At 42.6% G+C, this 27,995-nt stretch overlaps 4 protein-coding genes across 4 annotated transcripts; 2 read left to right on the top strand and 2 right to left on the bottom strand.

The window, feature by feature from the left end:
- Positions 1 to 14: 14 nt before the first annotated feature.
- Positions 15 to 9,001, bottom strand: LOC139910365 (uncharacterized). Its single transcript, XM_071897630.2, has 16 exons — positions 8,851 to 9,001; positions 6,601 to 8,174; positions 6,129 to 6,224; positions 5,522 to 5,768; positions 4,759 to 5,048; positions 4,457 to 4,600; positions 4,241 to 4,355; positions 4,039 to 4,110; positions 3,776 to 3,916; positions 3,481 to 3,594; positions 2,947 to 3,020; positions 2,738 to 2,842; positions 2,125 to 2,240; positions 1,555 to 1,693; positions 641 to 761; positions 15 to 157 (listed from the first exon to the last, which is right to left on the bottom strand). The coding sequence occupies exons 1-16, from the start codon at positions 8,999 to 9,001 to the stop codon at positions 69 to 71; spliced, it is 3,588 nt and encodes a 1,195-aa protein (XP_071753731.2). The 3' UTR covers positions 15 to 68.
- Positions 9,002 to 9,790: 789 nt separating this feature from the next.
- poli (polymerase (DNA directed) iota) lies at positions 9,791 to 16,639 on the top strand. The gene is made up of 9 exons (XM_071897656.2): positions 9,791 to 9,884; positions 10,515 to 10,679; positions 11,520 to 11,666; positions 12,178 to 12,414; positions 12,971 to 13,149; positions 13,776 to 13,867; positions 13,975 to 14,108; positions 15,017 to 15,231; positions 15,727 to 16,639. Exons 1-9 carry the CDS (start codon positions 9,848 to 9,850, stop codon positions 16,483 to 16,485), a joined length of 1,965 nt encoding a protein of 654 aa, XP_071753757.2. The 5' UTR covers positions 9,791 to 9,847; the 3' UTR covers positions 16,486 to 16,639.
- A 511-nt stretch (positions 16,640 to 17,150) lies between these two features.
- LOC139910382 (ras-related protein Rab-27B-like) lies at positions 17,151 to 21,218 on the top strand. Its single transcript, XM_071897657.2, has 6 exons — positions 17,151 to 17,292; positions 18,440 to 18,617; positions 19,289 to 19,374; positions 19,577 to 19,680; positions 20,062 to 20,185; positions 20,986 to 21,218. Exons 2-6 carry the CDS (start codon positions 18,465 to 18,467, stop codon positions 21,173 to 21,175), a joined length of 657 nt encoding a protein of 218 aa, XP_071753758.2. The 5' UTR covers positions 17,151 to 17,292; positions 18,440 to 18,464; the 3' UTR covers positions 21,176 to 21,218.
- Positions 21,219 to 24,489: 3,271 nt separating this feature from the next.
- LOC139910431 (alpha-N-acetylneuraminate alpha-2,8-sialyltransferase ST8SIA3-like) lies at positions 24,490 to 27,593 on the bottom strand. Its single transcript, XM_071897721.2, has 4 exons — positions 27,427 to 27,593; positions 26,939 to 27,061; positions 25,113 to 25,670; positions 24,490 to 24,772 (listed from the first exon to the last, which is right to left on the bottom strand). Exons 1-4 carry the CDS (start codon positions 27,582 to 27,584, stop codon positions 24,490 to 24,492), a joined length of 1,122 nt encoding a protein of 373 aa, XP_071753822.1. The 5' UTR covers positions 27,585 to 27,593.
- Between the last annotated feature and the right edge of the window lie 402 nt (positions 27,594 to 27,995).

Below are 27,995 nucleotides of genomic sequence, written 5' to 3'. Positions count from 1 at the left end.
CATATATAGGCACAGTGTCTGTCTTTTTATGTATGAACAGAGAGGGCAACATTATTTTTTTATTTCAATCATCTTTTGAATTTTCCGTCTTCTTTGACCTTCCATACCATGAGCTCCATGCAAGCAGCAGCATCTTCTGCAGTGTCATGGCCACAAACTGCGAGGGACAGTAACAAATTAACACACATACTGCCAGTCAACACCCAACAACCTCAAATCGGCACTATTCTGCCCTACAAAAGGTAAACAGCAGCAACTAGTTTTTGTGTTTTCAAAATATCAAAAGTCATGACTGAAGTTGAGATTTCATTTTGCCAAAAATTAGAACCATAGGTGCTACTAAACAATATATTATCCCCTTCTGTAACAAGAATACTTGTCAGGACAAGAGATGATGAAGTCATTTTTCTCAGTTTCACTTGCTCTTATGCAGTTACTGCCCTTAAGCTCTGTAGGGCAGCATTGCTCTCTTGCAATTCTATAAAAGTTTAATCACATTCTAATTTCCTTATCAATTGATTGTGATCTATTCCTTTATTTGGTGAGAATTCATTTCAGATGGACCTGTAATTGAGCTTAAAGGTCATGGACATTCACATAACGAACACTGGTGTGGCGGCTGTAGTTATCCATGACCCACCACTCTCCTGGATGATCCTCCTCAGGTAGTCGGCGGTCAGGTTGTTGAGAGTCAGCTTGTGGGGGGGGCCCAGGCGGTGGGGGAAGACCACCGAGGTGTCCACCACCGTCCCATGGAGCAACTACAGGAAAACAGGAAGACAGCTGAAGCTCTGATCACTGGGAGCAGACTGTCATGTCAGATCAGATTTACCACGGCAGGGAAAAATAACCATGCACGTCTACCTCCTAATGGTAATAACAAAGTAGGATATATGGGAATTTTTTGCAGGATCCACTTGGTGGCATGAATAGCCGTAATATAAACACAAGCTGTAAACATGGCAGGGAAACCACCGTTGTCGACAGCCCAAGGTAATAAAAATGAAAATGATCAGTTATTTTCCACGCAAATACAATCAATCCTACTAACAAAAGGCGAGCAATATCTGCTGCAGTTTGTTTATGATTTATTTTAAATTCCTAAATAAAAATATTTTGGATGTGGGCATTCCAACGAATTAAACGTGTGAATGCTTTAAAATTGTAGCAACAAACTGTCATCTCGTTCTTCCGCTTCTTCTTGATATGACCTGAACGCAGCATTACACCGATTAAATGTGAAACCTGACAACTACTCACAGTGACCACAAAGAAGAAAAGCACAGGGAAACAACAAGTCTATTAAGATAAAAAGTAGGAGCCGCAAAAAAAAAGTATGATTTAACTCTATATTGCACAACGAAGAGTTAAATCATATTCCGGTGTGCGGGTTCTACTTTTTAACTGATGTTCGGCTCTTAACCCAGCACCCACTGTCGATGTGCGTATAGTTAACTCTTAGCTGAAAACAACAAGTCTATGTCATGGTACACCGATGGTGTGGGGACCGACGTATGACCAGATCTGGACAAAAATAAACGGATTGAATGTCACCTTCAGGGCACAGAGGTTTGTTTCCAGGCAGTGTCCGATCAGAACGGTGTCGGCGCTAATGAAGCTCAGCAAGGTCTGCTGGACCTCCCTGATGGAGGTGCTGGTTCCCCTCACATCCTCCTCACTGACGCCTGAAAACCTAGACAGGTAAATATCACTCAGGCTATCGATTAGACACTTTGTCTATTTAAATAGACATGGCTCCTTCTGCCCTTCCATTCTTAAATAGAAAAGGAGCAAAAGAGTGAGAATACAATGGTAGTTACTGTAGAAGTCTCCCTTCATGCAATTATCCTTCATTAGTACTGCAGGGTTGCAATTCTATAGTTGAACCCATTAGTATATTGGGCCAGACTATTGCTTGTACTGTACATTCCCATTTTCCTAATGAAAAAAAGAGCAAAAGTTGTTTTTTTCCCAAGTGCAGTACAAAGCAAAATGTCAGACTTGTTACATCTGTAGTTTGTGTTTCCTCATCAGATCATAGATTACCAGGAGGGAAAGGACACTTTATGTAGGTGTACTAAACACGTTTGAGAAAAGAAAGAGGCAAGCATCCAGTTAGACTACCTGGTGTTGTAGTCGATGACCTCATTATCAGGTCTGACGAAGGCATCGTAGATGACCTGCAGACTGGAGTTGACCACCGTCACTCTGGACAGCTCCAAACCATGAGTGGTGTAACACTACGGAGACAAAAAAGACACAACAGACTTCGATTTCACAACAAGTGGATCTTAGCAGAATCAAGGCCAACTCCACATGAAACATCAAAATCGCTATTCTTTTATTTCAAACTCCAGCTCCCATGATTAATCACTTCTGACATCAGGCACATGTGAACATGTAGTAACTTTGAGGAAAAATAAGTGATGTGAATAATAATTTAGCCCTGTTTGGCAAGTAGTGGAAACAACTGGAAGAGCTCTATTCCAAATTGCTATATGTCAACTATTGCAAAGTACTGATTCTCGCTGCAAAGAGCGAACCTGAAAAATTTGCTTAATTTGTGTGTCATCAATCATTTTCTGTTTTCAAATGGTGGAATCTCATTGGCAGGAAACTCCTGAATTCTACCAACCACAGTAACTAATGTAAACTAAAGCTGGAGCTGTTATTTGCGGCTTGGAGCTCGACATGAGGAAGATTTTAAAAAGAAGTCCCTAGAGGAGGGTGACATCACCATTTCACAGTCCACAGAGTAGACCCCCGGACAGCTCACATCTGAGGCCGGTCTGGGCAGGGTGGACAGGAACCCGTCCAGGCTGACGGCATCATAGACATGCAGCTGGGAAAGAGAAACACATGCACACATATGAAATTCTGGTAAATTTTAGAGATCATGACAGAAAATTAAGTTATGGGAATCTCTCGCTCTGTTCTTGCTTCTACCTTGAAGACTTGGCATCCAGGTGCTCCCATGACTCCCTCGCAGCAGCTGTAGCGGGTTTCCACCCCTCCTGGGACTGCAACAGTATGAAAACAGGCCCAATGCTTAAAAAAGGTACAGCGAAACGAGACTTGCATTTCTCAATTTCATGGTATAATTTAACAATGGACCTGGTAATGTAAAGTCATCCAAATTATTGTAACCGTCAGCCTTTGAAAAACTCTCCCTCTGGTCAGTTAGAATCAGATTTAGAAATCCAATCTACTTCCTAGTGTAAATGATGTCACCTACACCCAGGTTTTAATGAATGCTCTGATTGGTCGACAGTAGAAATCCACTGGAGCATTCATTAAACCTGGGCGTAGGTGACATCATTTACACTAGGAAGTAGATTGGAATTCTAAATGTGCTTGATTCTGTTGACGACCAATTGAGAAATTTTGAAAAAAAAAAAAAAAGGTTTACACTATAGCTGTATACAGTATCATCTGAGTATTTTGTACATTTAATAACACATCAGACTATAGTGTACCCACCTTTATTCTCAACTCCTTTCCCATAATGGTAATTACACTCCTCCTTGCGAGTGTGTTTGCCCGTTTGGCTCACAGAGTACGTAGCTCCGCATCGACAGCAGATCCTCTTCAGGGCTTTTACCAACAAACAGACAAGGAAACCCTTATTCCAAGTGCAGCACAGGTTAAGTACGCCCTCTAGTGATGTGATCTGAGCATGGCATCTTTTTGTCAACAACTGAAGGGATACATTTTTAGAGCAAATGTATGACTTTCATGGTAAAAAAAAAAAAAAATCACTTAATCATGTACTTACAGTCTGTGGTGCCTTTCTTATTGTCAGCAAAAAGAGCAGCACTGTCAGGTTTCTCTGGGTGCTGGAGAGGAAAGTTGCTCTCGATCAACATTTCCTCAGTCAAAACATGTTCCTTCAAACTCTCATACAAGGCTGCATCACCTGCCAGAGTAAAGAAAAAAAGAGAAGAAAAAAAAAGTACATTCACTTCATCAAAAACGATAAGCTTTTATAATACTGAATTAAACTGAGAGGTGTGTTCGAAGGGAAACTCTCGTGCTCACCGTTTCCTTTAAGCCTTGTAAAGCTGAGTGGTATATTGCCTTTGGATCTTTGGCTGCTGACTTCATTTTCATCTGCACCAAGAGAAATTAAGAGCGTAAGTGAAGAATATTCAGCTACACGATCGTCACACTTACATCAGCGTCACAAACACTTGATGGAGAACGGTGCAGCTTTCCCTGCATTTTATCCACAGGATGTCACCTTTAGCAGCAACAGCGCTTTGGTTCTTCAGCTTCTTCAGTGCGTTCACTGCAACACTCAGATATTTGAGTTTGTTGACACTGCGGTTATACACAGTCCTCTCCTCAGCAAGTGCCTATCGACAATAACATAATGGGGAAAAAAAAAAAATCTGAATACCCAGTGCCTTGTTCATCAGTGAGGGTGAGGATGAGGTTTGTCGGCTCTAGCTCACACCTTTTCAAAAGCATCTTTAACCGTGGGCGACGTTTTGAGGAACTCCTCCGTGAACATGTTGATGTAGCGCTGTCGGACATCATGGGGCACTTTGTCTTTGGCCCCCTCAGAGCGCTGCTTCATTTTACGCTTAGTGGGCATGGGCTAAAAAATAGCAGAAATTGATCATTTACTTGCTAAATTTACTACTTAACGTGAATTCATTGCAATATGTCATCGATGGGCCAATTCTAACCCAGACCAGAAGGATATCTAGTTCAAAAATTCCCCTATGTTTCTGTATCTTGTTGCTTGCTGCTTACCTTCGCAGGAACATGGACAGCAGCTTGTGGAGCAGAGGAGGTGGCTGGACTCGCATGTGCCGACGCAAAGACAGAAGAAGAGGTCAAAGAGGATTTTCGCCCCGGAGCAGGAACGGGTACAGGAAGGGTTGGGCGGTATCTGTGCACCGGAGCGATTGGGGTCAGGACTGAAGTGACGGGGCTGGTGATGGAGGTGATGGGCAGAGGGTAGACGCCCTCTGGTAGGATCAAGTGCAAGTTGTTGCCCACTTCGATCACAGTGGCTCCCACCGGTATGCAGTTCATATAACCTGGGGGGAGACCAAACCCACTTAATTCTGACGCTTTTATGCACGACTACCAAAATACACCACCATTAAAAATTCATTGAAAAATTTGCCCTAGGAGAGAAATGTTGCTTGGATCTGCAGTATATAAAAAGGCAGGACAGGTGCTTTGGGGGGGGGGGGGTATACACTTAATTAACAATAGGCACTACTGAGATTTGTTGCTGGTAAAATATTAATATCCAAAAGTGTAAAAACAGACAAAAAAAAAAAAAAACAAGGCACCCAATCTGCTGATACAAAAGTAATTCAATTAATTTAAATGAATAAAGGCCTTTAAACTACTCATTTTACTACTTTCCCCCCCCCTTACTTTTGGATATTAATATTTTAGTCGCAAAAAATCTCCCATAGGGCGTACAATGATTTAAAAAATTGCCCTATTTAATCCCATATCAATCTCACTACCAAGTCCACGTCACCCAACCATTACTTACCATTTTGTATGGTGACAGGCTTATTTGCTAGGGTTTGAGAAGGAGGAGCCGCCCTGGTCTCTGCCTTCCTCTGAGGGGCGGAGGAGATGAAGGCCTGGCCTCCCTTCACAGAAGCCGTCAGCATGGAGGCCCTCTGCTGCACCTGCTGGATCTTGGAGGTGATGGAGAGCTGTGAGGCCGGGCCCGGCGCCGCCGGCCCCCGCAGGGGAACCAGCACCTGGGGCTGAGGTCGGCTCTTAGCCACCGGCTGTTCAATGGGGACGGTCAACGAAACAATGTCAGTATCTCGTATGTCTGTGTAGATTCATTTCAGTCATCCAGGTAGTAAGATGTCCAAAAAATAGAAGCAAAATCCACTGGACTTAATATGAAGAGTTGAAGACGTTTCAGCACTCATCCGAGAGGCTTCATCAGTTTACTTGGTGCTCTGGAATTCCCCGGATGAGCAGTGAAACATCTTCAACTCTTCATATTAAGTCCAGTGGATTTTGATTCTATTTTTTGGATGTCAGTATCTCATAGTTAATGCCTGAATGTAACTTTCAATTTTCAAATTTGTTATCTTAAGTGCCTAGTATTTTAAGATTTGAGATTATCCATCTAGTACCTCTGTATGTTTGGCTCCATGAGCCACCCTCTTCTGTCCCGACAAAGCTTGAGGTTTGACATGAAGCTCTGGTGTTTCCACATCAGCAGTTCCCACCTGAAATCGCATGGCAAGGAAAAAAGCTCTTTGTTCTGTGGTCTACAAAACCAACCAATGCTACTACCAAAATATAATATAGTTATGCAACTACCAAAATACACCATAATTAAACATTCAATGAAAGATCTACCCTATAAAAACAAAAAGGAGAGAAATACTGCTTGGTCTGCACTATTAAAAAAAAAAGGGGGCAGGTATACACTTTAACAATAGGCCCTACTGGAGATTTCTCGCAGGTAAAATATCAATATCCAAAAGTGTAAAAACAGATCTCCAACCAAGGGAAAAAACAAAACAAAAGCAAAACACTCAATCTTCTGGCTCTTACACTTCTCTTCAATTTAGCAGTACTGTAGTGCTACAGTATACTTACTGGTACGTCAGGCGGCTCTGAAACTCCCTTCTCTTCCTCGTTGGCCTCCATGAAGATTCTGTAGCATTCCTCCATCGGGTCGCTGTCTGACAAGTCCATTTCTGAGTAGTTGAGCTCTGCCTCGTCTGAGCTGTTGATGACGATCACCTCTTCACTACTCTCCTTCACAGAAAGCTGCTTGGTTGTTGCAGACGGCGAGTCCACTTCATTAGTCAAACGTGAATTGACAGAAGTTGATGAAGCGTGCGGAGCTCGACACTGGCTGCTGCCTGAAGCCGCTTCTGCTCGCTCCAGGCGGCTTGCAGGTGAGGCACGGTTGACAGCGGGTATCCCTTGCATTTGTCCTGGCATTTGGCTCGACGTTTTCTGACCATATGGAGGCCCTGATGGTACACTTGGCACAGGAGACCAGTGATTGTGGACCACATACTGGACTGGCTGCTCGGTTTTCTGGGCTTGGTTGGTGTGGTTATGGGACAAGGAGAACGAGTTGGCAGCCGGATTCCTATGAGGAAATGCGGCTTTTTGTGAAACATTATGCGGCTGCATTGGATGCATTTTCTCAGGCAATTCAGCAGCAAATGAGCTCACCTCCTCGACCAACAGGTCTTTACAGTGGTGATCTTCGAGGGAGTCTGACGTCTGAGGAAAACTCTCCGGTTCAAGACCGTTTTCCACTACAGGGTCCGCAGCCTGAAAGCAAGAAATCCTCTGACTTTCACTCCTCAGGTCTTCCAAACATCTAGATAAGTCATCAAACACGCTTACATTGATTGGTTTACTTTCACATTCCTGGCTCACAGAAAAATTAGAGGGATCTGGAGTGTTTTCAGCACAATTATGATTAACTTTATTTGCTTCAGGTGGGGATTTGGCCTTGAACACCTCAGGGTTTGCAGGTTGCAGTGGTGGAGAATCAGCTGGTTTGACCTCCTTGGCTTCCTCTGTTATATCCTGGGGTTTGCTAGCAGCAGCCTCACAGGGTTTCTGAGCTCGACTTCTCTTTTTGTCCGGCGAGGGAGGAATATCGATGACGAGGACCCCTTCCTCTTTAGAGTCATCCAGTAGTTCTGGAGAGGGCGATCTAGCGACCTGGGCCTGACGTAGGACCGGCTTCTTCTGGTCACTACATACAGAGTCTCTCGCTCTTTTCACACCTTGTCCACTTCTGGCTTTCTGGTCTTTTCCCGATGAGCTGTAAGACTGCAAGCCGGCAGAAAAGTTGGACAGAGGGTCATATTCCAAATCAGTCCTTGGTTTCGAATTGTCAACCACGTACTTCCTCGCTAGGGAGTTAGATTTACTAAAGTCTGCGTGTGAAGACGGTCTGTAATAATCTCCGTCTACATTTTTACCTGCCGTCTCAGACTTGGAAACGGAGAACTTGGACAGGGTTTTCCTACCGTCCACCTGTACTGTTTGGTAGCGGGACAGTCTCCTTTGCTCTTTCTCCACTTCGTGCTTCACGGTTTCTATCTCCTTGTTGATCCGCTCCAGTTGCTGGAGGCAGTCATCTTTGGTCTCAGCATTCACTGGTGGTCCACTGGCAGCAGAGGGGTAGAAATGTTGGACTCCTGTTCACAGAGGAAATACATTGGAATATGGGGCGATAATTCAATATTATAGTTTATCGTCTTTCAGTGGAATCATAGTGAGATGATATGGTGATTTTGGGATATTGTGACACAATATCTTGCTGTCTAAATTGATGATAAGCAAATTATATTAAAAAAAATGACAAAATGAGGTATGAAACATTATCAGGATCATTATCAGTAACACAAAGTTATGTGGTGATAAATAAAAAAGGTGGGTAGCCTAATCTATGACCTTCAGCAGGTGGTTATAAGGCAAAAAACGACTAATACTAAAAAAAAAAAATCAATTATAAGATTCTATCCTGATAACCCTACATATTTTGATACTAAGATGTGTACTAGAAATTTATATCTTTACGATTTACCTCAACCAAAAAAGGTGTCTAAATTATTATTATGCCGTAGACAATACGTTGGGTAAACATTTAAAAAGTTTAGGTCGGTTTTTTCCCCATCACTACATGATATAAAAACATGCACCAGTGAATGTTATTCCACTTTTTTCATTTATTGAAACCTAGTTAAATGAAATGCGCTTAGGCCTACATTTGGTTTTCTAAGTCAAATAATTCCTTCGGAGTCATTTAAACAGACATGGCCGCAAACGCACACCTGAGGTAAATTAAATTGAGCGTTGTGAGAAAGCACTGACCTGCAAAATCAACTACCGATGATTTGTACGAGGCACCAAACATATCCCGCACTTCTTTGGCATGCTTGTACAAACAGTGAGGCCGCTCACAAAGTCCACGTTTCAAGGAAGGACAACCGATATCAGCAAAGAGACCGGACAACGGCAACATGAGCAAACTGACACTCTCTTTATGCTCAACGTTTGGTTAAATTAATTGACACGTGCGGCCTTCAAATGAACCTGTCATGACGTCAGTCTTACTTATATAGCCTCAATTCGGGATGCGAGGAGGCCGTTATAAGTGTTTTAGTTATTTGGAATTAATTTTTTTTTTTTAATCCATAAATTAATTAATAAATCATTTTTTCAACACAGGTGAATAGTTTGACTTTTAGTTACGCTGACATTTTAATTCACCCTAGTTTAATCGGTGTTTATTGTGTTGCAGTAAAGCCTCCAAGCCGGCAGGTGGCGGTGCTGCACAAAACTGAACGGGGATCAACGGCGAAACAGCGGCTGTAGAGGGCGTTTACACACTGAAACACCGTCCAGTAAATGTTTACACATGTTCATCTGAGCACCTAAACTACATTGGCGTGTAAAGAAATCCAAAAAATCGAGATAACTCGCGGTGTTTGAAATGGAGAACAGCGAGGATGAAGTGGATGAGGATGAAACCGAGTGGAAGAGAAGCTTCACGGACTCAGAAGTCACTCCTGCTGCTGTTGCTGTTGCTGGTAAACAGTCATTATGGACAGCCTGGGACACCCATATCCCGTAATCAGTTTCTATTTAGAGAGTTTCTGTTTTGATTCCCCTAATACCCCTTCTGGCTTCATGACAAACAGAAGAAAACGTTTGCCTGACAGCTGTCTAGGCAATGCATCTACTGAATACTAATTTTTACTAATAATTCTCTGTTTCAGGGCCCAGCAGCTTCAGTAAGATACCACCAACACCTGCACACAGAGTCATTCTACATTTTGACTTGGACTGCTTCTATGCCCAGGTGGAAATGATCAGAAACCCCAAACTGAGGAATGTCCCTTTAGGTAAACTGAATACTTCATCTATTCCCCTATGAATACACTATGGAAGCACGTTGAGGACATATATTCATACATTTTATTTACACCGCTTTGCCGTGATAACGAGTTAATAATATTCATTGTTTTCTGGAGATATCGAGTTATTTATGTATTTATGTATTTGTCTCTAGATACCAAAGTAATGGGCATGGAGTAATAATGTCGTTGTCTCGAGAAAACGAGAATGAATTAAGAGATTTCCAACTCTGGTGCGTCATGATGATATCATGATGACATCATGTCAAGTCTGTGCCAGTCCTTGATTAAAGAAAAATGTGATGTCATTGTAGTCCTACTGCTCTGACATTGCTCCACAGAATGATCATAGCGTATGTTTACTGAAATGATTTTTAAAGCAAATTATCTCATTATCTCGAGAAAACAAAATTTGTTATCTCGAAAATATGACATAAATAACTCAATATCTCGAGAAAACAAAGGAAATTACACACAAGATCTGCACAAGAGATGCACAAGAGATAGTTACATCAGATCTAATGTACTGGGAGAAAAAAAAAAAGTTGGTCCTCAAAATTGTGGTAAAGCCGAGAATATGTTTTTTATGGCACAGTAGCTTCTCTAATCCAAATACAGGTATTCAGCAGAAGTATATCATAGTCACCTGTAACTACGTGGCAAGAGACCTGGGTGTCACCAAGATGATGTCAGTGACTGATGCCAAGGAGAAATGTCCTCAGCTGGTGCTGGTTAAAGGAGAGGACCTGACTCACTACAGGGAAATGTCCTACAAAGTCACAGGTAGTCTGCTCTGTCATCACAGTAATCAACACAAACAAAACATTACAGGAAAAATCCACCCTAAAACACTTTTAACACTGTTAAAAAAACCAGCTGTTATTGATGTACTTTACATTTCTGGGTCCTTTATGTTGTTTGGTGATGTATTTTTCTTATCAACTGCTGAATGATCAAAGTTCACGCCCGTTGTATGGAGGATTGTCGAAAGGCATTCTGGGAAATGTAGGAAATCATTAACTGAAGTAGAAGTAGACGAGGCAAGTGGGTACACAAAAAGAGTAAATTACAACACTTCATCACCAAATAACTCCTACAATGCATTGAACCTGTCAGATTGATGATATATAACAGTGTGAGAGTATCCGAGGGTGGATTTTTCCTTTAAGATATCAGGCACTACAAACTAGGGCTGGGCGATATAGTTGAAATCAATACCACAATAATCATAAGGATTTTTTTTTTGTATCAATATATATCATAATGTGGCTCGCGTATGCAGAATCACATGTTAATCAAATTAATGTTCATCCCATTGAACCGAATGGCAATGTTAGGGTGTGATGTCAAACAAAACTGAAATTTTCAAATAATATTCCCACTATACCTCATTTAGACAGGGTTTTTAAATAAAATTAGCTTATCATCAGTTTAGACAGCAGAATTGCGTATCACGATATCCCAAAATCACCATATCATCACCATATGATTCCACTGAAAGACGATAAACGATAATATTGAATTATCGCCCAGCTCCGCTACAAACTACAGCATGTCCTCGTCTGATTTGTTGCAAAGTCAACATTTCTCACCTTGCCTCGTCTTGTCTTGTCCCTCATGCAGAGCTGCTGATGTCCTACTGTCCATCAGTAGAGAGGCTTGGATTTGACGAGAACTTCGTGGACGTCACGGAGATGGTAGAGGGAAGGCTGACACACACACCACAGTCTGACGGCTATTCGTTTGAAGGCCACGTCTACAACCGTGTCAGTAAGTCACCTCAGTTCCCACAGACACAGTGTTCATAGAAACCAGGAAATGAGTTGTGAAACGAGCCAAGAGGTTAAAACGATAAAACATTTGCATTGGACTTTCAGTTTCCCGCTGCGTAGAAAGTTCACAGCAGGTTTTTTGGTGATAATGAAGTTGATTAGAGTTGTTTGTCCGCTGCTAAAGCTGATATGGCTCTGGGTTGGGTGTTCAAAACTCCCTAAAAGCATTAAATCAACTCTGATGGGTGTGAACTTAACTAAACACGGGCCAATTGTTGATTTTTACACTCCCAGAGTTAAATTAACACTTATAGATAGATTTTAACAGCCAGCCCAGAGCCATATCAGCTTTAGGAGTGGACAAACAACACTCTAATCAACACTTGTCAACTCAAAATAACTGAAAAATCAACACTCATTATCGTGTCTATTAAGTGTCTTCTCATCTGAGATTTGGTCAAAGATATTTAAAGTGTTCAGACCGGTTCTGTGGTGCTTCGCCTCTTCAGGTGCGGATGCTGAAGCCAGCGATCACCCGCGTCTGGCTTTAGGTTCACACATCGCAGCAGAGCTGAGAGCCGCCATCAGCAGCAAACTGGGCCTGACTGGCTGTGCCGGCGTCGCCACCAACAAGCTGCTGGCCAAACTGGTGTCGGGCTCCTTCAAACCCAACCAGCAGACCACCTTACTGCCGGAGGACGTCAGCGACATCATGGGCCGGCTGAGCGGTCTTCGCAAAGTGCCAGGTACAGAAGAGTGGAGTTCAAACTCTGAAACCTGCAGAGTCATTCGTCAAGTTAGCTATGAAACCTGCCCTAAAAAACTACTGTTGTGTGTTTTAAAGGTTGAGGGCTTTGACTCAGGTTTAGGTTTACTATCACCAAATATACCCATTAATGCAGTTAAATGACTTATGGTAGGGTGGACTTATTATTGGTGGACTCTCAGTTTCACTATTTTACGCTGTTACTGCTCTTTAGTTTGGTTTAGTTTACTTTAGTTTCATTTTTTATGTGTTTGGAAAAGAAAAAAATCTGAACAAATATATACAATAATATACAATGCATAGGTGGTATAATAAAAAAAAAAACCTTAAGGGCTTATAGTAAAAACACTCAACACACATACATTATATAAATTCACATACATATGTCATACATGCTCTTTGCTCTCTTTTAGCTTTGTAGGGCAGTATTGTTTAAATGTTTTTGAATTCAGCACTATTTTGGCCTGTTCCTAGCCCATGCTGTTCATAGTAGTTATCCTTCCCTATAAACTTATGGTTCCATCATGTCTCCCCAGGAGTGGGACACCAGACCAGTAAGAGGCTTCAGGCCCTGGGATTGGTCAGCGTGCAGGACCTGCAGCTCTTCCCATTGGCTGACTTGGTGACAGAGTTCGGAGGCTCCAGTGCTCAGCGCTTGAAGAACCTGGCTCTGGGAATCGATGACTCACCTGTCACTCCTACTGGGGCCCCACAGGTAGGGTAGGGTCGCCCTGCAATCAAACTATCTGCTTAAAGGATAATACCAGTGTGATTTTATTTTTTTGCTTTTGCCAGTAATGCCCATGAAAGGTCTAAACCCAGCTATGTATTTGCCACAGTCAGAGGCTGCTGCTGTTTGTTGTACTGCAGTTTTGCCCGACCTCCTGGAAGACAAAAGGCTTCCATTGTTTTCACAGATACACTAAGAACAGCTGGCAGAGACATACTGCTGCCTTGAGGAATATAATTCCTCATTTTAAATACTGCGTATTGTATTTCTTTGTATTTTTTCATAATTCCAATGTGAAGGGGATTTTTCTTTCAAAAGTACTACACTTTCTTCCAGACCATACTATATTTTCTTCCCAAGAATGGGCCAAAAAGTGAATTTTGAAAGCAAAAAATCAAACAAAACAAAAATCAAACAAAAATCTCAGCATCTGGCAAAGTACTTGTTGATTCATTGATATTGAGCAACAAACCCATCCGCCCGCCACAGATATATTCTGGTAATTTTGTGCTATGAGAAAGTAAAAAAAGTACTTATTGACCCTTTAATGTATATTAAAATGCACAATGATTTTTTTTGCCTTTCTTTTTAGTATTTCCTCTATATTTCAGTCTCTCAGCGATGAAGACTCTTTCAAGAAAATGTCCTCAACTAAAGAAGTTTTGCAAAAGATTCAAGACCTGCTGAGCAGTCTGGTGGAGAGGTGGGACAATTTCACAACCTATTAAACCCTAAAACCTTCCATCTCTCATTGCGGCCTTTAGGACGTGAGCCACTGAATCTAAACTGTTTAATCTATTTCAACACAAGGATGTACAAAGATGGCAGGCAGCCGCAAACCTTCCGGCTCACCATCCGCAGATACTCCGCGACCAACAAGTGGTTCAGTCGGGAGAGCCGGCAGTGTCCCATCCCCAACCACATTGGGCAGAAGATCACCTCCGGTAGGCTTGTGCACAAGACGAAGTATATTGTAGAAATGCTGTCATGTAGGCACAGTCCCATCTGCAAGAGTCTAGGTTGGCATATGTAGGCATTTTATCACGGTTCCCACTGGCTTTGAAAATCCTTGAAAGTTTGTGAATCTTTGGAAAATGAATGGAAAGCCTTGAAAGTACTTGTTTTTGTTTTTTTTTATTATTAAAGTTTATCACCTGGAGCTCCAAGTTCATCAGTATGCCTCAAAACCCTGTGATGGAGATTTGATACAGCAGCAGTTTTAAAGACTAACTAAACCCCAAACCCAAATCTGTGTAAGGCCTGACATCTACCAGCTCATGTCACCACCTGTTGTACTCTATAGAAGGTGACATCACCTGGCACCAAAGATCAACCAATAGCAAATGGCTATTTCATAGCATTCTTTTTTACCATTAGAGGTCAGGCTTTACACAGATTTGGGTTTGGGATTTAGTTATTATTATTTCTTTCCATGATTTCTTAACTTGACAAGATGAGTAAGTAAGAGATCAGAGTAAATAAAATGAGGCTTCCATGATGTCCAATTTTGACCAGTAACATGTTTGACCCCAAAACAGGCCAATTTTGAGTCCTTGAATTTCACCAAACAAGACCTTGAAAGCCATTGAAAAGTCCTTGAATTTGATGTCCAAGTTTGTTTATTATTTTCTCCATGAATGTAGTGATGAAACTCTGCTCAAAGTTTAAAAATTCACAATTCACACAGAGAGACCCTCATCACTCTGAGTCTACATATTCTGCTGCCAAAATAGTTTTTTGTTATCATTAATAGTTGATCGTGCAAAACGTTCGATGAAGGTCTACATTCTGATCGTGTTTTTTCTTACTGATCTTTTTATTGAAGTACCGTTTCCTATCTCGTCTCCTGTAGGCAGCAGTGACGCCCCGGTCCAGCTGGTCACCCTGGCCATGAAGCTCTTTCACAAGATGGTGGACAGCAGCGCAGCCTTCCACCTCACCCTCATCAGCGTCTGCTTCACTAACCTGCAGGCCAGAGGGGCTGCAGCCGGCGGCAAGGGCTCCATTACCTCCTTCTTCACACACAGCACTTCTCCCAGAAAAACACAGAGCGCTTCGCAAAACCAGGTAATACCTTCTAACTGACAGTCAAGTAGCACAGTCTGATCAGGCTTGTCATCACCTTTCAGATGCTTTTTTTTCTTTTGAGAGTCCTTTGAATTAGGGCTGAAAGATATTGACCAAAAATATAATTGTGATTATTTGACAGAACACCTTGTTAAGAAATCCATTTTAGACGCCCTAAGCAATTAACTGCAGCCTCTGCAATTTGTAAATTGCAGAAGTTCATGTTGCGATTTTGTTTGTGTTTTTTTTTTTTATTAATTGTTCAGCTCTACTTTGAAGGTACATGTATAAACTTACAGTATGTTGATGTTATCTGTGAGTAATGTCTGAATTTGGTTAGAATGTCATCCTTTCATACTCTGCTGCTACATGATGACTACTGAATGTCGCAATGAAGCACAGATCAGCCTGTGTTTGAAGGTTTGAAGCCCTCTGGAAATCTAGGTTTGAAATTCTGGGAATCATTTGTGCTCCTCCCCCTTTTTTCTCCAATAGGACGATTTCTGTCCAAGTGGGATTAGTCCCTTCATGGATCATCGGTTTGGATGTGACATGGAGCACAGTAGCACAGAGGGCATGACTGCTCAGGATACTTTACAAATGACCATACCTGCAGAAAGCCCTCCCAGAGCTAAGAGAGCGCTACATGGATTACCCACAAAGCAGAGCGCTGTCGTCCCTGTAGCGGCTCCACAGCTTCAGAAGGCGGCCTGCAGCACAGCGAGGTCGGACCCCAATGAAACCAATAAGACTCCAAAGTTGACTTGTCGATTGCCCCCGAACGTTGACCCGGAGGTGTTCGGGCTTCTTCCTGAGGAAATCCAGAAGGAGCTGTTATCCCCCGCCTACGCAAACTCCCTCCCCGGCCCCCCCACACACACTGACTCACACAGCCTCAAAGACAGAAAAGAGACTGTAAGCGATTTGGATTCATCTGACAAAATTATCACCGTGAATCAGCAGTGGCCTCCGGGCCCGAGAGCAGCACCAAGAGAAACCGTCACGGAAGAAGGGAGGCCACCGTCGCCCCGGTCTTCTGACTGTCGGTTCCCGGTAGACGTGGACCCTGAGGTGTTCTCCCAGCTCCCCCCGGACGTCCAGAGGGAGTTGATGTCTGAATGGAAGCAACAGAAGCCGATTTTGAAGACCCCCTCCTCTAGGAAACAGGGGAGGAGCTCAGTGACCAAAGACAGAAAGGCTGCAGCAAAAGGCAGTCAGGCAAACAGCTTGCTCAAGTATTTCAAACCCAATTAGAGTTGTCCATTGTGAACTGGATTTCACCAAAGACAGTTGAAGATGATGCAAAATGTGGACAAACACATATTTTTCTATTTTTTCTATTTGCATTCGATTCTATTTTTGAGTTGTTTCTCTCATATGGTGTGTATACTGTACATATCAATGTAAATATGCAGATTAGTTACCCTTTTGGAAATAAAACTCAATTCCTTTATGAAATTGAATATTGAATTGAAAACACTGGCAAACTGCTTGGTTTTTCACACGCATTGAACATTGTGGAGTCCCTCCTCCCCAAAAATGTTAAATTCTCCCATTGCCCTCATTATGTCATCCCTTATAAACCTAATTGCGGCTGTTATACAGTTGCACCACACATTTTAATTGCAATATTTTGCAAAGCATATTAACTTAACTATCTTAACAGGACCTAAAATTAGTTTATAGATCTAGGTTCACTGTTTCTCTTATTGTGCAACATTGTTTTAGGCAGCAGGATTACTTCCCTGAGCCTCTAGAAGTGGGGCCAGTTCCCCGGTTGGACGATTTCCACTGAAATCCACAGAGGCACACATTATTTGTCGACAGGGACACAATCCAGTTTTCAAAGAGCCTCTTTCCTCATGAGAAATACCAGAAAACACAAGGTCTGTGAACACACAGCCCTGCTTGGTTCGTGTTAGCCTGAAACTCCTCCCTGGATCACATGTGAGAAGGGGAAAGGTTCAGACTGTAGTTTGTCCCATCACATCATGATAGTGACTATTTTTTTAGAGTTGAGCTCCTTCTGAATGGAAGTTGGCGCTTCTTCCGGCTAGATTGGTAAGATAGAGTTTATTACTTTTAGTTAGCTCAAGGGAGCTGTGGCACTGTTGGCTTTCATCATTTCATTTTCAGGTTTGCTGTCATAATTTTTTTGGATACTGGGTCCACATTTGTTGGGAACATTTTGATTGTGCTGCATGATGACTGAGTTTAGATGTAGTCTGGATTTTACTTGCCTTGTGGACTGTGGATATGTTTTACAAAATAACCAAAATACATTTTGATACTCCTACAAAGATTTAAAACTGTATTTTACTCAAGGAAATTATGCAAGTGTTAATGTCAGACAAATATAGTACCTGCTGTAAGTTAGAGGGGTTTTGTCATGTTGTTTACTCAGCCTCTCCCCTCCCTCTCCCGCTCTGCTGATTGTATAGAATCCAATACGTTTAATCATGCACTTGGGAAATGACTGTAGATTTCATGGGAGTATCCTATATCGTGTCACTGCTGTGCTAATGGAATCTGAGTTGCATGACAGTAACTATTTCCTAAATATCACAAACACCCTTAAACTTTGACAGCAAGTAGAACTTTCAGAATAAACAATAATGATATTCTTTAAGATTATTTCTGCCCACGAGGGCTATAAACCACTTCTTTTGAACTAAATATGATTTTCCGTGGCATCGTTAATACGCCGTCTTGCATAAGTTGCAAGTGTAACTGAAGCAGTGCATTGACCTGAGTGGCGTCACGCAGTGTTGAGCTGGCTGGCCATAGTCAATAAAAGGAGTTCTGTCTGTGAAACAGGCAATGTTTTGCTCAGCAGTTAGAGAAAAGTCTAGAGAGGCATTTGACTGCTCATGTGGAAGGCAGCTCCAGTCATGCGCTCGCCCCTCTCTGATCAGCGTCTAATGACTGGGGAGTTATGACGTCTCACTAAGCCTGTGTGATGGTCCTGCAGCCTCAGACTGAATATTTCAGCTATGCCTCCGACATTTCACAATTTCTTTATTCTAGTATACTCACCCTATATGCACTTACTGTAATGTACAGTATGGGGTTAACGGGGTAGTGGTGCACTGTCAGAACAAAGAGTGCATTTATGTGCTGGAGTGGCCCTCCAGCAAGTTTTCCAGCTTGGAGTTTGGTACATGATGCATCAAATCAGCATAGCATTGTACTGTGACTTCAACTCCAGGGCAGGTTGAGCACCCAGCTGCACAATGGCCGAAGGGGAGTATGACTATCTGATCAAGCTGCTGGCGCTGGGGGATTCGGGAGTGGGAAAGACCACCTTCCTCTACAGGTACACCGACAACAAGTTCAACCGCAAGTTCACCACCACAGTGGGGATTGACTTCAGGGAAAAGAGAGTGGTGAGTGGTGCAGTGGGAAACTCTACACTACATTATAAAATAAATTTTGTTTATTTCTATACTTAAATATGTTTGCATAGCACCCATACATGACCGTAAAGTGACAATGAAACCGTATTTTGGGAGCATCTTGCCTCCTTAATGTGATGTATTTCCTGTTGAAACAGGATATTGGGGCGGGACATAACGTGGAGAGGGATCATGCAAAAGTGTAAATCAATGGGATTTCAGTTAAGGAAAGAAAGGCAGTTGTATTTGGTGGGAGGGGCGGTTCATGGTGGGCGGTTCTGGTACACGATGAAGTCATCATTAAACATTTTCAGTTTTCCAGGAAGTAAAAGTAATGAGATTTTGAACTAAAATTACAAGAAAATAAAATTTTTGCCATTTTTTTTTAGCATAATTTGTAAAATAGGTGTATGGTATGATAGTTAAAATGACCTAAAAAGGTAAAAAAAATAATAATTTCAGTGTGACTTTAAAGGCTATTACTTGTTTTACTTTAAAGTATTACTTGTTGTTTTATAACTGATATGTTGTCTTTGTGTCTTAAAATATCCTCCAGTACAGAAGTGTTTAGAGGTTGGCACAGCTCAGGAGCAAACAATTTTTTTATGTCTTTGCATGTAAGTCACATCTGTTGGACTGTGATGCTTTATGGTTTGGTTCAGATGTACACGGGGACGGGTGCTGATGGGACCACCGAGAGGAACTTCAGAGTCCACCTTCAGCTCTGGGACACAGCGGGACAGGAGAGGTATTCACACCCTATGAATAAATATAGATGTTCACTTCAGAGTTCATTTGAGCTCCTCTTGTTCTTTTTTGTCCCTTATATTCACCACATATACAGTGTGTGTATATATATATATACATATATAAGTATTTTGATAGACTTGAAAAAAATCTAGAAAGGGTCATTTTAAGTTGTGTAATAAAAGCTTTGCACTCCTTTTCAGGTTCCGCAGCCTCACTACAGCTTTCTTCAGAGACGCTATGGGCTTTCTGCTGATGTTCGACTTGACCAATCAGCAAAGCTTCCTCAACGTCAGGAACTGGATGAGTATGTGTCATCTAAGTAGCCCGCTGTGCTGTAGATCGATGGTCTGGCTTCAGTCAGACTGCCTCCGTCAGACTTCAAACTGTCTCCCTCAGTCAAGAGTTTGCTATTAAAATACCATTTAAAATGTATTCCCTCTTGTTGCTGCTAAAGGTTAGATGCAAAGTTCCCTACGTCAGTCAGCCTACATGATAACCTTCAAAATTGTAACCTTTATTCATCCAGTGATGGCTGACTGAGCACAGCACAGCAACGGCATGCTTCACATTCACACCCAGTTTCTGGTTTGGTGTCCTAACTGGCAGACACAGGTTCAAATTTGCTCTGTTACACATATTCATTTGCACTATATGGGAGTAAATGATTGTCTCTGTGTTGGTTCAGGTCAGCTACAGGCCAACGCATACTGTGACAGCCCAGACATAGTGCTGGTGGGCACCAAGGCAGACCTCCAGGACCTGAGGGATGTTCATGCCAGGCAGGCCAAAGATCTGGCAGACAGATATGGGTGAGGCATAAATTGCTATTATCTGTGGGTGAGATGCTGTGTGTGAGTCTATGTGAAGAAGTGTAGTGTAGATGAATGTAGGTCTGGTCTGTGTGGAGGGGCGGGTGATTTTTTGGAGGTGTTGTGACCCAAAATAAATCATCTGTGATGGAAGTTGCCCTCTCACCCACTTCTCACCCACTTCCACCCCTTCCCTCCAACACCTAAGCCAGGCTTCTACATTGGCGTTGGTGCTGATCCTTAATAGCGTAAGACTTAGTTACATCAGATCCTGTCTATGTCCTGTCAGCTGAGCCACTTCACACAAATATCTATAACTTGCTTCACACATAATCCACAAAGATCAGTGGTTCTCAAACCGGTCACAGGCTGCTTATTCAGAGTGGTGAACAGCTCACCCAAAAAATTATTTTCCCTTTTCAGTTTGTTTCATTAGATTATCAGTGGAGGCCTAGAGGCTGAAAACTATTCAGTATTTCACAAGAAAAAAAAGGCAAAAATTTGAGAAAAATAACATAATAAATTTGTAGAGTAGAAATATGTTTTTTTCCAATCCCATAAATCATCTCGTGACCCCCCCTCGAAATGATCTCATGACCCCCTGGGGTGTCCCGACCCCCGTTTGAGAACCACTGATATAGATGACTTGGCTGTAGATAGGTTTGCAGTTGCATTTACTTAGCTTCTTTTTACCAGTTCACCAGAAGATGGTGACAGTGAGCTGCACTGCTCTCCTTCCTAATAAACACAGTGAATGTGGCTTTCCTAGATGAGTCAAGTCCTCTCTTCCCTCTCCTCAGGATCCCCTACTTTGAGACGAGTGCGGCCACAGGTGCTGAGGTGGACAAGGCGGTGACGACCCTGCTGGACCTGGTGATGAAGCGGATGGAGCAGAGCACCGATGGGGGGCACGGCTGCGAGCCTAACGGCAGCCCCGTCGCTAGCCAGGGGGTGGAGGAGGCCCCCGTCAGGAGGAGGTGCGCCTGCTGATAGGCGGACATGTTGCCACCAACAAGCACTCTGTCAGATTTGCCCCAGGTCACACTGTATTTTGAGATTGTAGCGTTTGCTGGAGCCTGTCTCTGGTGCCGGGTGGGTGGGGCTTGCTCAGATAAACACAGCAGATAATTTGAGATGCTAAAATTAACAAAAATCCACATTGAGAGTATTAGAGCTTTGGAAAGCTGGCCCTACTGTTTATACAGTGTGTGTTCCTCTCTTGGTATTTGCTGCACTGTAATGCTATTTATTCACAACCTGTGTATTGTTAGTTGCCCATGTTCAAATTTGTCAGAAAAGCACAGTACAGTGTGCCACAGTATAATCCCATTTTTTTTAAATCTGTAAATAGGAACTGAAAATAGATGGGAGATCCTGCTGTAAAAACTGGGATCTGTGTTTTAACACGACACCAAGTGGCTGTGGTTCAGAAAAAGGTACATTATAATTTTGAAATGGTCATATCAGAGAAAAATACTGTTTTTATTTGACACATTGAGGCATTGATGGAAAGAATATGCAGGCACATAACGTATATTTATCATGGAGTATAATCGAAAAACATTTAAGTCATGGTTACATTTCTTTATATGGACGATAATTTTTGTTAGAACAACCAAGATAGCAAAGTCCCTTACATGAGTTCTGACTTTTATACGACATGTACATAAGCAGCTAAGCCTTTTTTTTTTATGGATGATGGAACAAAATTGCCATGCAGATTGAAGAAAGTACAAGAATGTTAAAGGGTTCCTGGAGCAGATGCTGTATGTAGAGCTGCATTTTGAATAAAGTCATTTTATGTTTAAATAATGTATGCCGCTTGTCATGGAAAAAGTAATGCACGGAAAGCTCTTACTGTTATTTTGAATGGAATTACAATACTCGCAGATTCCATTAGTATCATTATGTTTTACACACATTCTATGCGTTGATTTTGAAAAGAGAAGATTTTTGAGAGGGGGGGAAATGTCCAGCATTCATGGTGAGTGCCGGTGTGTTTGTCAAAGAACAAAACTATTCAGAGGAGGAGGAGGACATTCATGGGGTCACAAACAGTACAATTCCACCACAATACCTTGGATGAAGCCAAAAAAGCTAAGTTTTTAATGATTACCACACAGTAGCTAATTCCCCTTTGTGCCACAACAATTTTTGACATCCTACATCAAATTAAGGAGAACGACAATGACATTCCATATTCCTCTACGATAACATGTTGTCATACAGCATCCAAAATCCCAAATCACTCCACATTCAGCTATAAGGTAACATTTTTCTCTTTGGTGTACTTACAAAACATTCTAAGTGTGACTACAGAATTTACTCTTTAAATATACACATTCATGACAGTAACTAGATAGCCTAAGATTCAACTATTAAAACTTAAATGTCAGATTTGTGTTTCATGGTTTCCCTAACGATGAGTGCGTTGTGATTGGGAGAGGAGACATGTGAGTGATTATCTGAAATGCCTATCTTGCCCCACGGAGATGGAAAAAAAAAAAAAAAGGTTTGTGTGAGACAGAATGGACAAGCGAAAGGATCCGTATGCCTATCATGCTAAAGCTGAACGCGCACAAAGGCATACCACCACCTCTGGTACACTTGAATGACTACACCAGTCTGTGTGTGTGTGTGTTAAACCTCCGTCTAAGCTTGACTTTCAACATGAGCACATGTTGTGAGTCATGAGGCAATCATGGGGCTAGCTATCACTGTTTGGGCCCAGTCATCCTCAGTCACCAACCCCCGACACGCCGGTCTAGTCCGAGTTCAGTTTGGCATGATAGGGTTGCCTGTTTTCTGAGAAGCCAAGATAATCTACAGATACAAAAATAAAGTTTGATCTTTGTTTCTGTCTGAGACAAAATGAGCAATAAGAGGTTTGGTCCCATGTGGAATATAGGAATAAGATTTTTTTTTTTAGTTTTTTCCTTGAAACATCTCTCATATAAAGTCACTGGCGATATTCTAAGGAATATCATCAGGAATATAAACAATAGCAAAGAACTCAATTTTACCCTCAAAACAATCTTCAAAAAGGTTGTACAAAACTTCCCTAAAAGATTTGTTAGTGCCTCTCGCATGCAATGCCATTCAGATAATGGATCATGCTCTTTAAACAAGATGCAGTAGGTCATTAAACAGTTCATTTCTCTGATTTGTGTCAAATATTGGAAGTGATATGGTTGTGTGCTGAATAAATAACTTTCCCCCTGGTCAACAAAAGCTCTGTGATAACTAATGCATTGGATTCAAGGTGTCATTTGTTGTGGATGAATAAGAATGAAATAGTGGTAGACAACAAGATCAGTTGTTGGTGTATATGACATATTTCAAAAACTATGTGAGCGCTCAAAATGTTAGATAAACTGTATTTCCTGATAATGTTTTTGAAGATATTTTAAACGTCTTATAGTCTCAGAACCTAATGTAGGCCTATACCTTTTTTTCTAAAATTCTTTATTATAATGATAAGATACTATTGTCCCTCCGAAAATAAGGTGAGTCTATGGCTTGTTGTTGGAATGTTGATTCTTATTCCAAAAATTTGAAGTGGACAGTCATACTGTCTTAGGACAATAAAAGACATAGTATTGTAAACAAATACCATCTTCCAGAGCGGTGCAGACTGCCTGGCACCTCCAGGGGAAAATAGGACTGAAAACAGGATTTGCACCTCCATCGAGGCATTGAATCTGATTACAAAAAACACTGATCTAACTCCTTCCCTGAGATTAGGCAGTGATTAAAGTGTACAGAATCAGTATACCTTTGTTAAAGGCTTAATGGTAGCGTTATACCTCAATCGATACTGTGTTCTCTTTCAAAACAGAATTGGGAAGATTTGATTATTCATGTTTCCACAGTTGAATCCCCTGCGGACTCCAGTTAAGATAGATACATGACGTTTGTTCTATTCAAGCCGTTTAGCCACTACCAGCAGCCATGCAAAGGAGGATAATGGGAAGCGAGTGAGCAGCACGTGTCTAACCTGTAGTACTGAACGCAACATTACCAAAGGAGCAACAACACAGCTGTGACAAGTCAATAATTTACGTCCCGAGTAAACCCCAACGTCCTGGTGCGAATAACCGTGTGACTGGCTGAGAGAGGCTAGATGCGGTGTCAGCGACATGAGCGTGTGTTTTCTAGAATGGGGGGGGGGGGGGGGGGGGTGTCATGAAATGTCTTAACGCTTATCATGCAATTGCGGGTCTGCGTCACAACAGAAGTCTGAGCTGAGTTGATGTATCTGGGTCGCGGCGGTCTCTGGAGTCACCTCTTAACCGTCAGAATGTCTAAGCGCAGTGTGACAGGCTGAGTTTGGTCACGCCGTCCCCGTGCATCTTGTAGAGCAGCTTGAACTCGCTGGGCAGCTGGTGGGTCTCCTGCCACTTGGTGGTGAATTTGGTCCCTTTCTTGTCGTAGTAGTGGTAGGGCAGCTCTTTGCCCGTGTTGGGGTCCCAGCCGAAGGGCCAGAAGCCGTAGAGGTGGATCTCCTCGCACATGGCGGAGGCTAGAGTGTACATGAGGATTCCAGTGCTGAGCCGTTTGGGAGATAGGTTTTTAGTCTTCCAGTATCTGTGGGGGCAAATGAAATTAGAAACTAGAAAACTAGAAACAACAACATTCCCTAAAAAACAGTATCTGATAACACTGTGAGCAGAATACCATGATTGATCCCTTCCGTCTGAAATTCAACCTTTTCACTATACCGCAATCTCACTTCCCTTATTAATTCATTTTCTCCATCAGCTCTATTTGAATTTATTTTATTTCCCCTTGTCATTTAATGCATCTGGTTGTTGTTTTCCTGTTTTCCACCATGTTGTGTTTTGTTGCCATTTAGATTGTTATCCAGTTCAGCTGTACAAAAACTAAACTATCAATAACGTCAACATTACTCCCCCCCATTTCTTACTTGTTGACATCCTGCATGATGTTGCCCGGCCAGGCCAGCTCGATCTTCAGTTGGCCCTTGTGCTCTACAAAGAAGTCCACCAGGGTCCTGGTTACTGTGGCTGAGGTGTGGAGAAAGAAGGCGGGGATCCACAGGATGGCTCCCTCCAGCTTCTTCAGGTTGAGGAAGAAGTTATTCCTGTCTTGAATGGTCAGCAAGTTATTGTAGTACCTCTCCAGGATGCTGGGGTTAAAGGTGGTCATGTTGGTCTTCCTGCCCACGTCCTTGTAGTAGACCTCCGTGGGCGCAAAGTTGCAGCGGAAGACAAAGTCGGCCTGGTCGATCTCAGTGCCGCAGCGGCTGCCTGTCAGGATGCCGCTGTTGCCCACCACGGCGCACACGTTGTAATGCTTGTTGATAATGGGAGAGGTGTCTGGGAGCAGGGACTTGAAGTTGTTGCTGATGGAGAAGACATACTTGTGGCTGGAGTAGTCAAAGTGCATCAGCTGGCCCACGCGCACGCCGCTCTTGGTGAGGGAGAAGTTGTTGGCGATGTCAATGTAGTTGAAGATCTCTTTCCTGAAAGATAGGGAGGGGGAAATCCACCATAAAACACTTTAACACTGTTAGAAAAACAGCTATTGGTGATGTACCTTGCATTTCTGTGTCCATTTCGTTTCCGTTTCCGTTGGTGTATTTTTCTTACTGGCCAAACTTAGACAATGTGACGTCACTTCAAGATATTTCCAGTAGCTACAATGGAGTTTAATAGCAGAAAATCTTCACCTATCTAAATCATCAACGGTAAATGTCAGGTTTGGTGTCAGTCCCAAGGACCTCTTTCTAGACTCACCATTTTTGCACCAACATTCACAATCATACAGGGAGAAATCCAGGTGAAGATACCAATTTCTCCTCAATAGACCATAATCTACCTACATGTATAACCCACAGCCGAATGTAACAAGCTCACACCCGTTCTCTGGGAGTTGTTGAAAGGCATTCTGGGAAATAGATGAGGCAGGTTGAGGGGAAAGTGGGTACAACCAAAGAAGTAAATTACAACGCTTCATCACAAAATAACTCCTGGAATGCACTGAACATCACAGATTGATGACATACAATAGTGTAACAGTATCCGAGGGTGAAATTTTCCTTTAAAGATGCAATACTATAGTAATGTGGTACGTTTTTGATTACGTAGGGAAACACTTTTTGCTTGCCTCCCTCATCAGGGAAGTCAGAGTACGGGTCCAACTCCAGAGCAGCAGCCCTGGAGCTGGTACAGGATTTAGTGTCTTGCTCAAGGTACACCTCAGCAGGGCGGATGCTTGCCAACACCGGATCCTCCTCTAACCACTAGGCCAAACTGTCCCTCTCACGGGAAACTGTCCCTCTCACTGTGGACAGGCTGCATACGGCATATCCTCAGGACGACAGAAAGCCTATTCAGGGATGCAAAACCTTTCTGAGACTGTGAATCACACTGCAAACCACTAATCCCTTCAAATAGCCTTACATTTACATGAATTTACATGAATTCACTCTTTAATTCATGCAAAATCCACACGAAATTAGGGAGTTATTGAAGAGACCTTAAACACCCCCCCTCATTTTTGACTGCTCCTTTGTAATATAATGAAAGAGACAGAAACTTTCCATTAATAACCCCACCATGCACAAAAGGCATATAAAATCCCTTAATTACTGGTATCTCCGTGAATCAACTCATGAATAGATCCCTTATAAAATAATGTGTGTGTAATTTAAAGACATTTCAGGGATAAAATCGAGGGGTTTGGTTTCGTGGTGTAATAGAAAACAGTATAAGAAGAGCATGATCTTACCTTTGCTGATAAAAAGCGGTCCTATTGAATTTCCATCTGGAAGGTTTCCCTTGCAGCTCTTCGTTCAGGGCGTTCGTTAACGGGATGAAGGACGGGTCCAGGAAATTCATGGCAAACTGAGACCTGAGAACAACAATGTCGTTATGTAAAGTATGCCTGAGCAACAAAAGTGGATGTGGTATGATGCCAGCATTTAGGTCACGCCAGCGCCCCAGACTACAAACGCAATCTCAGCACCTTGGACAGCTCTCCGGTTTTGATTGAAAGGAGGCTGATGGAAGGACTGCCTATTCAAAACAAGGCTGAATGGAGGGAAAGTGATGTGTTTCCCTTTATAAGCCTGTATCTGCCGTTTCCATTTGATTTATGCACACCTACTAGGCCGGACTCCTGTGTTGCAGCAGGGGCGCGCAGGCCTAATGTGGCAGGTTTTTATATTTACACAGCATCACATCAGCAAAACAAATCTTCCTTGAAACTATACTCACCGAAATCCAGCATGGAACATGATCCTCGGACCCCCCATGTCATATTTAGAGGAGGTGAAGAAGCTGTCCTTTCTGAGCGATACATAACTAATCAGCGACAGGATGAGGAGAGCGACGCTTAGAATAACCAAACCCAGGGCGTTTGCGATGCGGACCATCTTGGGGAGTGTTATTTCATTCCCTATGTGCGAGCGATACGTTGGCCTAGGAGGTTGTCATCGCTCGGGTGGGAAGGTTGATGTCTGCAAAATACGGAGTTGATGGTAGATTTCATCATTTCATATGGTGTAAAAATGGACGGCGAGGAGAGATGGTGGTCGGCTGCATGGTGATGCCGCGTCTCCGTCCGCTCTCATTCCTGCGCGCCCAGCCCCTGGCTTTCACACTCAGCTGCAATTCCTCTCTCGGCAGCCAGTTTAATCAAGGAGATGGATCAGAAATGCGTGTCAACACATCCAGCCAGCGAAGACGCCCCCCACCCATCCACCCAACCCCCTCCCACCCATCACCCACCCCTCCTCGACCCAGGCTTCTCTGCATACCAAGCCATTCAACTCGCAGCATAAAGG

This window comes from Centroberyx gerrardi, chromosome 8 (genome assembly GCF_048128805.1).
Source record: "Centroberyx gerrardi isolate f3 chromosome 8, fCenGer3.hap1.cur.20231027, whole genome shotgun sequence".
Classification (NCBI taxonomy): Eukaryota; Metazoa; Chordata; class Actinopteri; order Beryciformes; family Berycidae; genus Centroberyx; species Centroberyx gerrardi.
This window is presented reverse-complemented; position numbering and strand designations above follow the sequence as displayed.

What these genes read in the sequence shown, in the direction of transcription:
- LOC139910365 (XM_071897630.2), bottom strand. Translation starts at nt 9,001, where the DNA reads ATGTTGCCGTTGTCCGGTCTCTTTGCTGATATCGGTTGTCCTTCCTTG. An exon ending in AAGCGCTGTTGCTGCTAAAG is followed by an intron (nt 4,111 to 4,240) that starts GTGACATCCTGT and finishes CTCTTGGTGCAG; the next exon opens with ATGAAAATGAAGTCAGCAGC. An exon ending in GTCATCGACTACAACACCAG is followed by an intron (nt 1,694 to 2,124) that starts GTAGTCTAACTG and finishes TTACCTGTCTAG; the next exon opens with GTTTTCAGGCGTCAGTGAGG.
- poli (XM_071897656.2), top strand. Translation starts at nt 9,848, where the DNA reads ATGATCAGAAACCCCAAACTGAGGAATGTCCCTTTAG. An exon ending in ACTGAGGAATGTCCCTTTAG is followed by an intron (nt 9,885 to 10,514) that starts GTAAACTGAATA and finishes ATCCAAATACAG; the next exon opens with GTATTCAGCAGAAGTATATC. An exon ending in CTCCTACTGGGGCCCCACAG is followed by an intron (nt 13,150 to 13,775) that starts GTAGGGTAGGGT and finishes TCTATATTTCAG; the next exon opens with TCTCTCAGCGATGAAGACTC.
- LOC139910382 (XM_071897657.2), top strand. Translation starts at nt 18,465, where the DNA reads ATGGCCGAAGGGGAGTATGACTATCTGATCAAGCTGCTGGCGCTGGGG. An exon ending in GACACAGCGGGACAGGAGAG is followed by an intron (nt 19,375 to 19,576) that starts GTATTCACACCC and finishes ACTCCTTTTCAG; the next exon opens with GTTCCGCAGCCTCACTACAG. An exon ending in CAACGTCAGGAACTGGATGA is followed by an intron (nt 19,681 to 20,061) that starts GTATGTGTCATC and finishes GTGTTGGTTCAG; the next exon opens with GTCAGCTACAGGCCAACGCA.
- LOC139910431 (XM_071897721.2), bottom strand. Translation starts at nt 27,584, where the DNA reads ATGGTCCGCATCGCAAACGCCCTGGGTTTGGTTATTCTAAGCGTCGCT. An exon ending in ATGTTCCATGCTGGATTTCG is followed by an intron (nt 27,062 to 27,426) that starts GTGAGTATAGTT and finishes TGTTGTTCTCAG; the next exon opens with GTCTCAGTTTGCCATGAATT. An exon ending in ACCGCTTTTTATCAGCAAAG is followed by an intron (nt 25,671 to 26,938) that starts GTAAGATCATGC and finishes CCTATCTTTCAG; the next exon opens with GAAAGAGATCTTCAACTACA.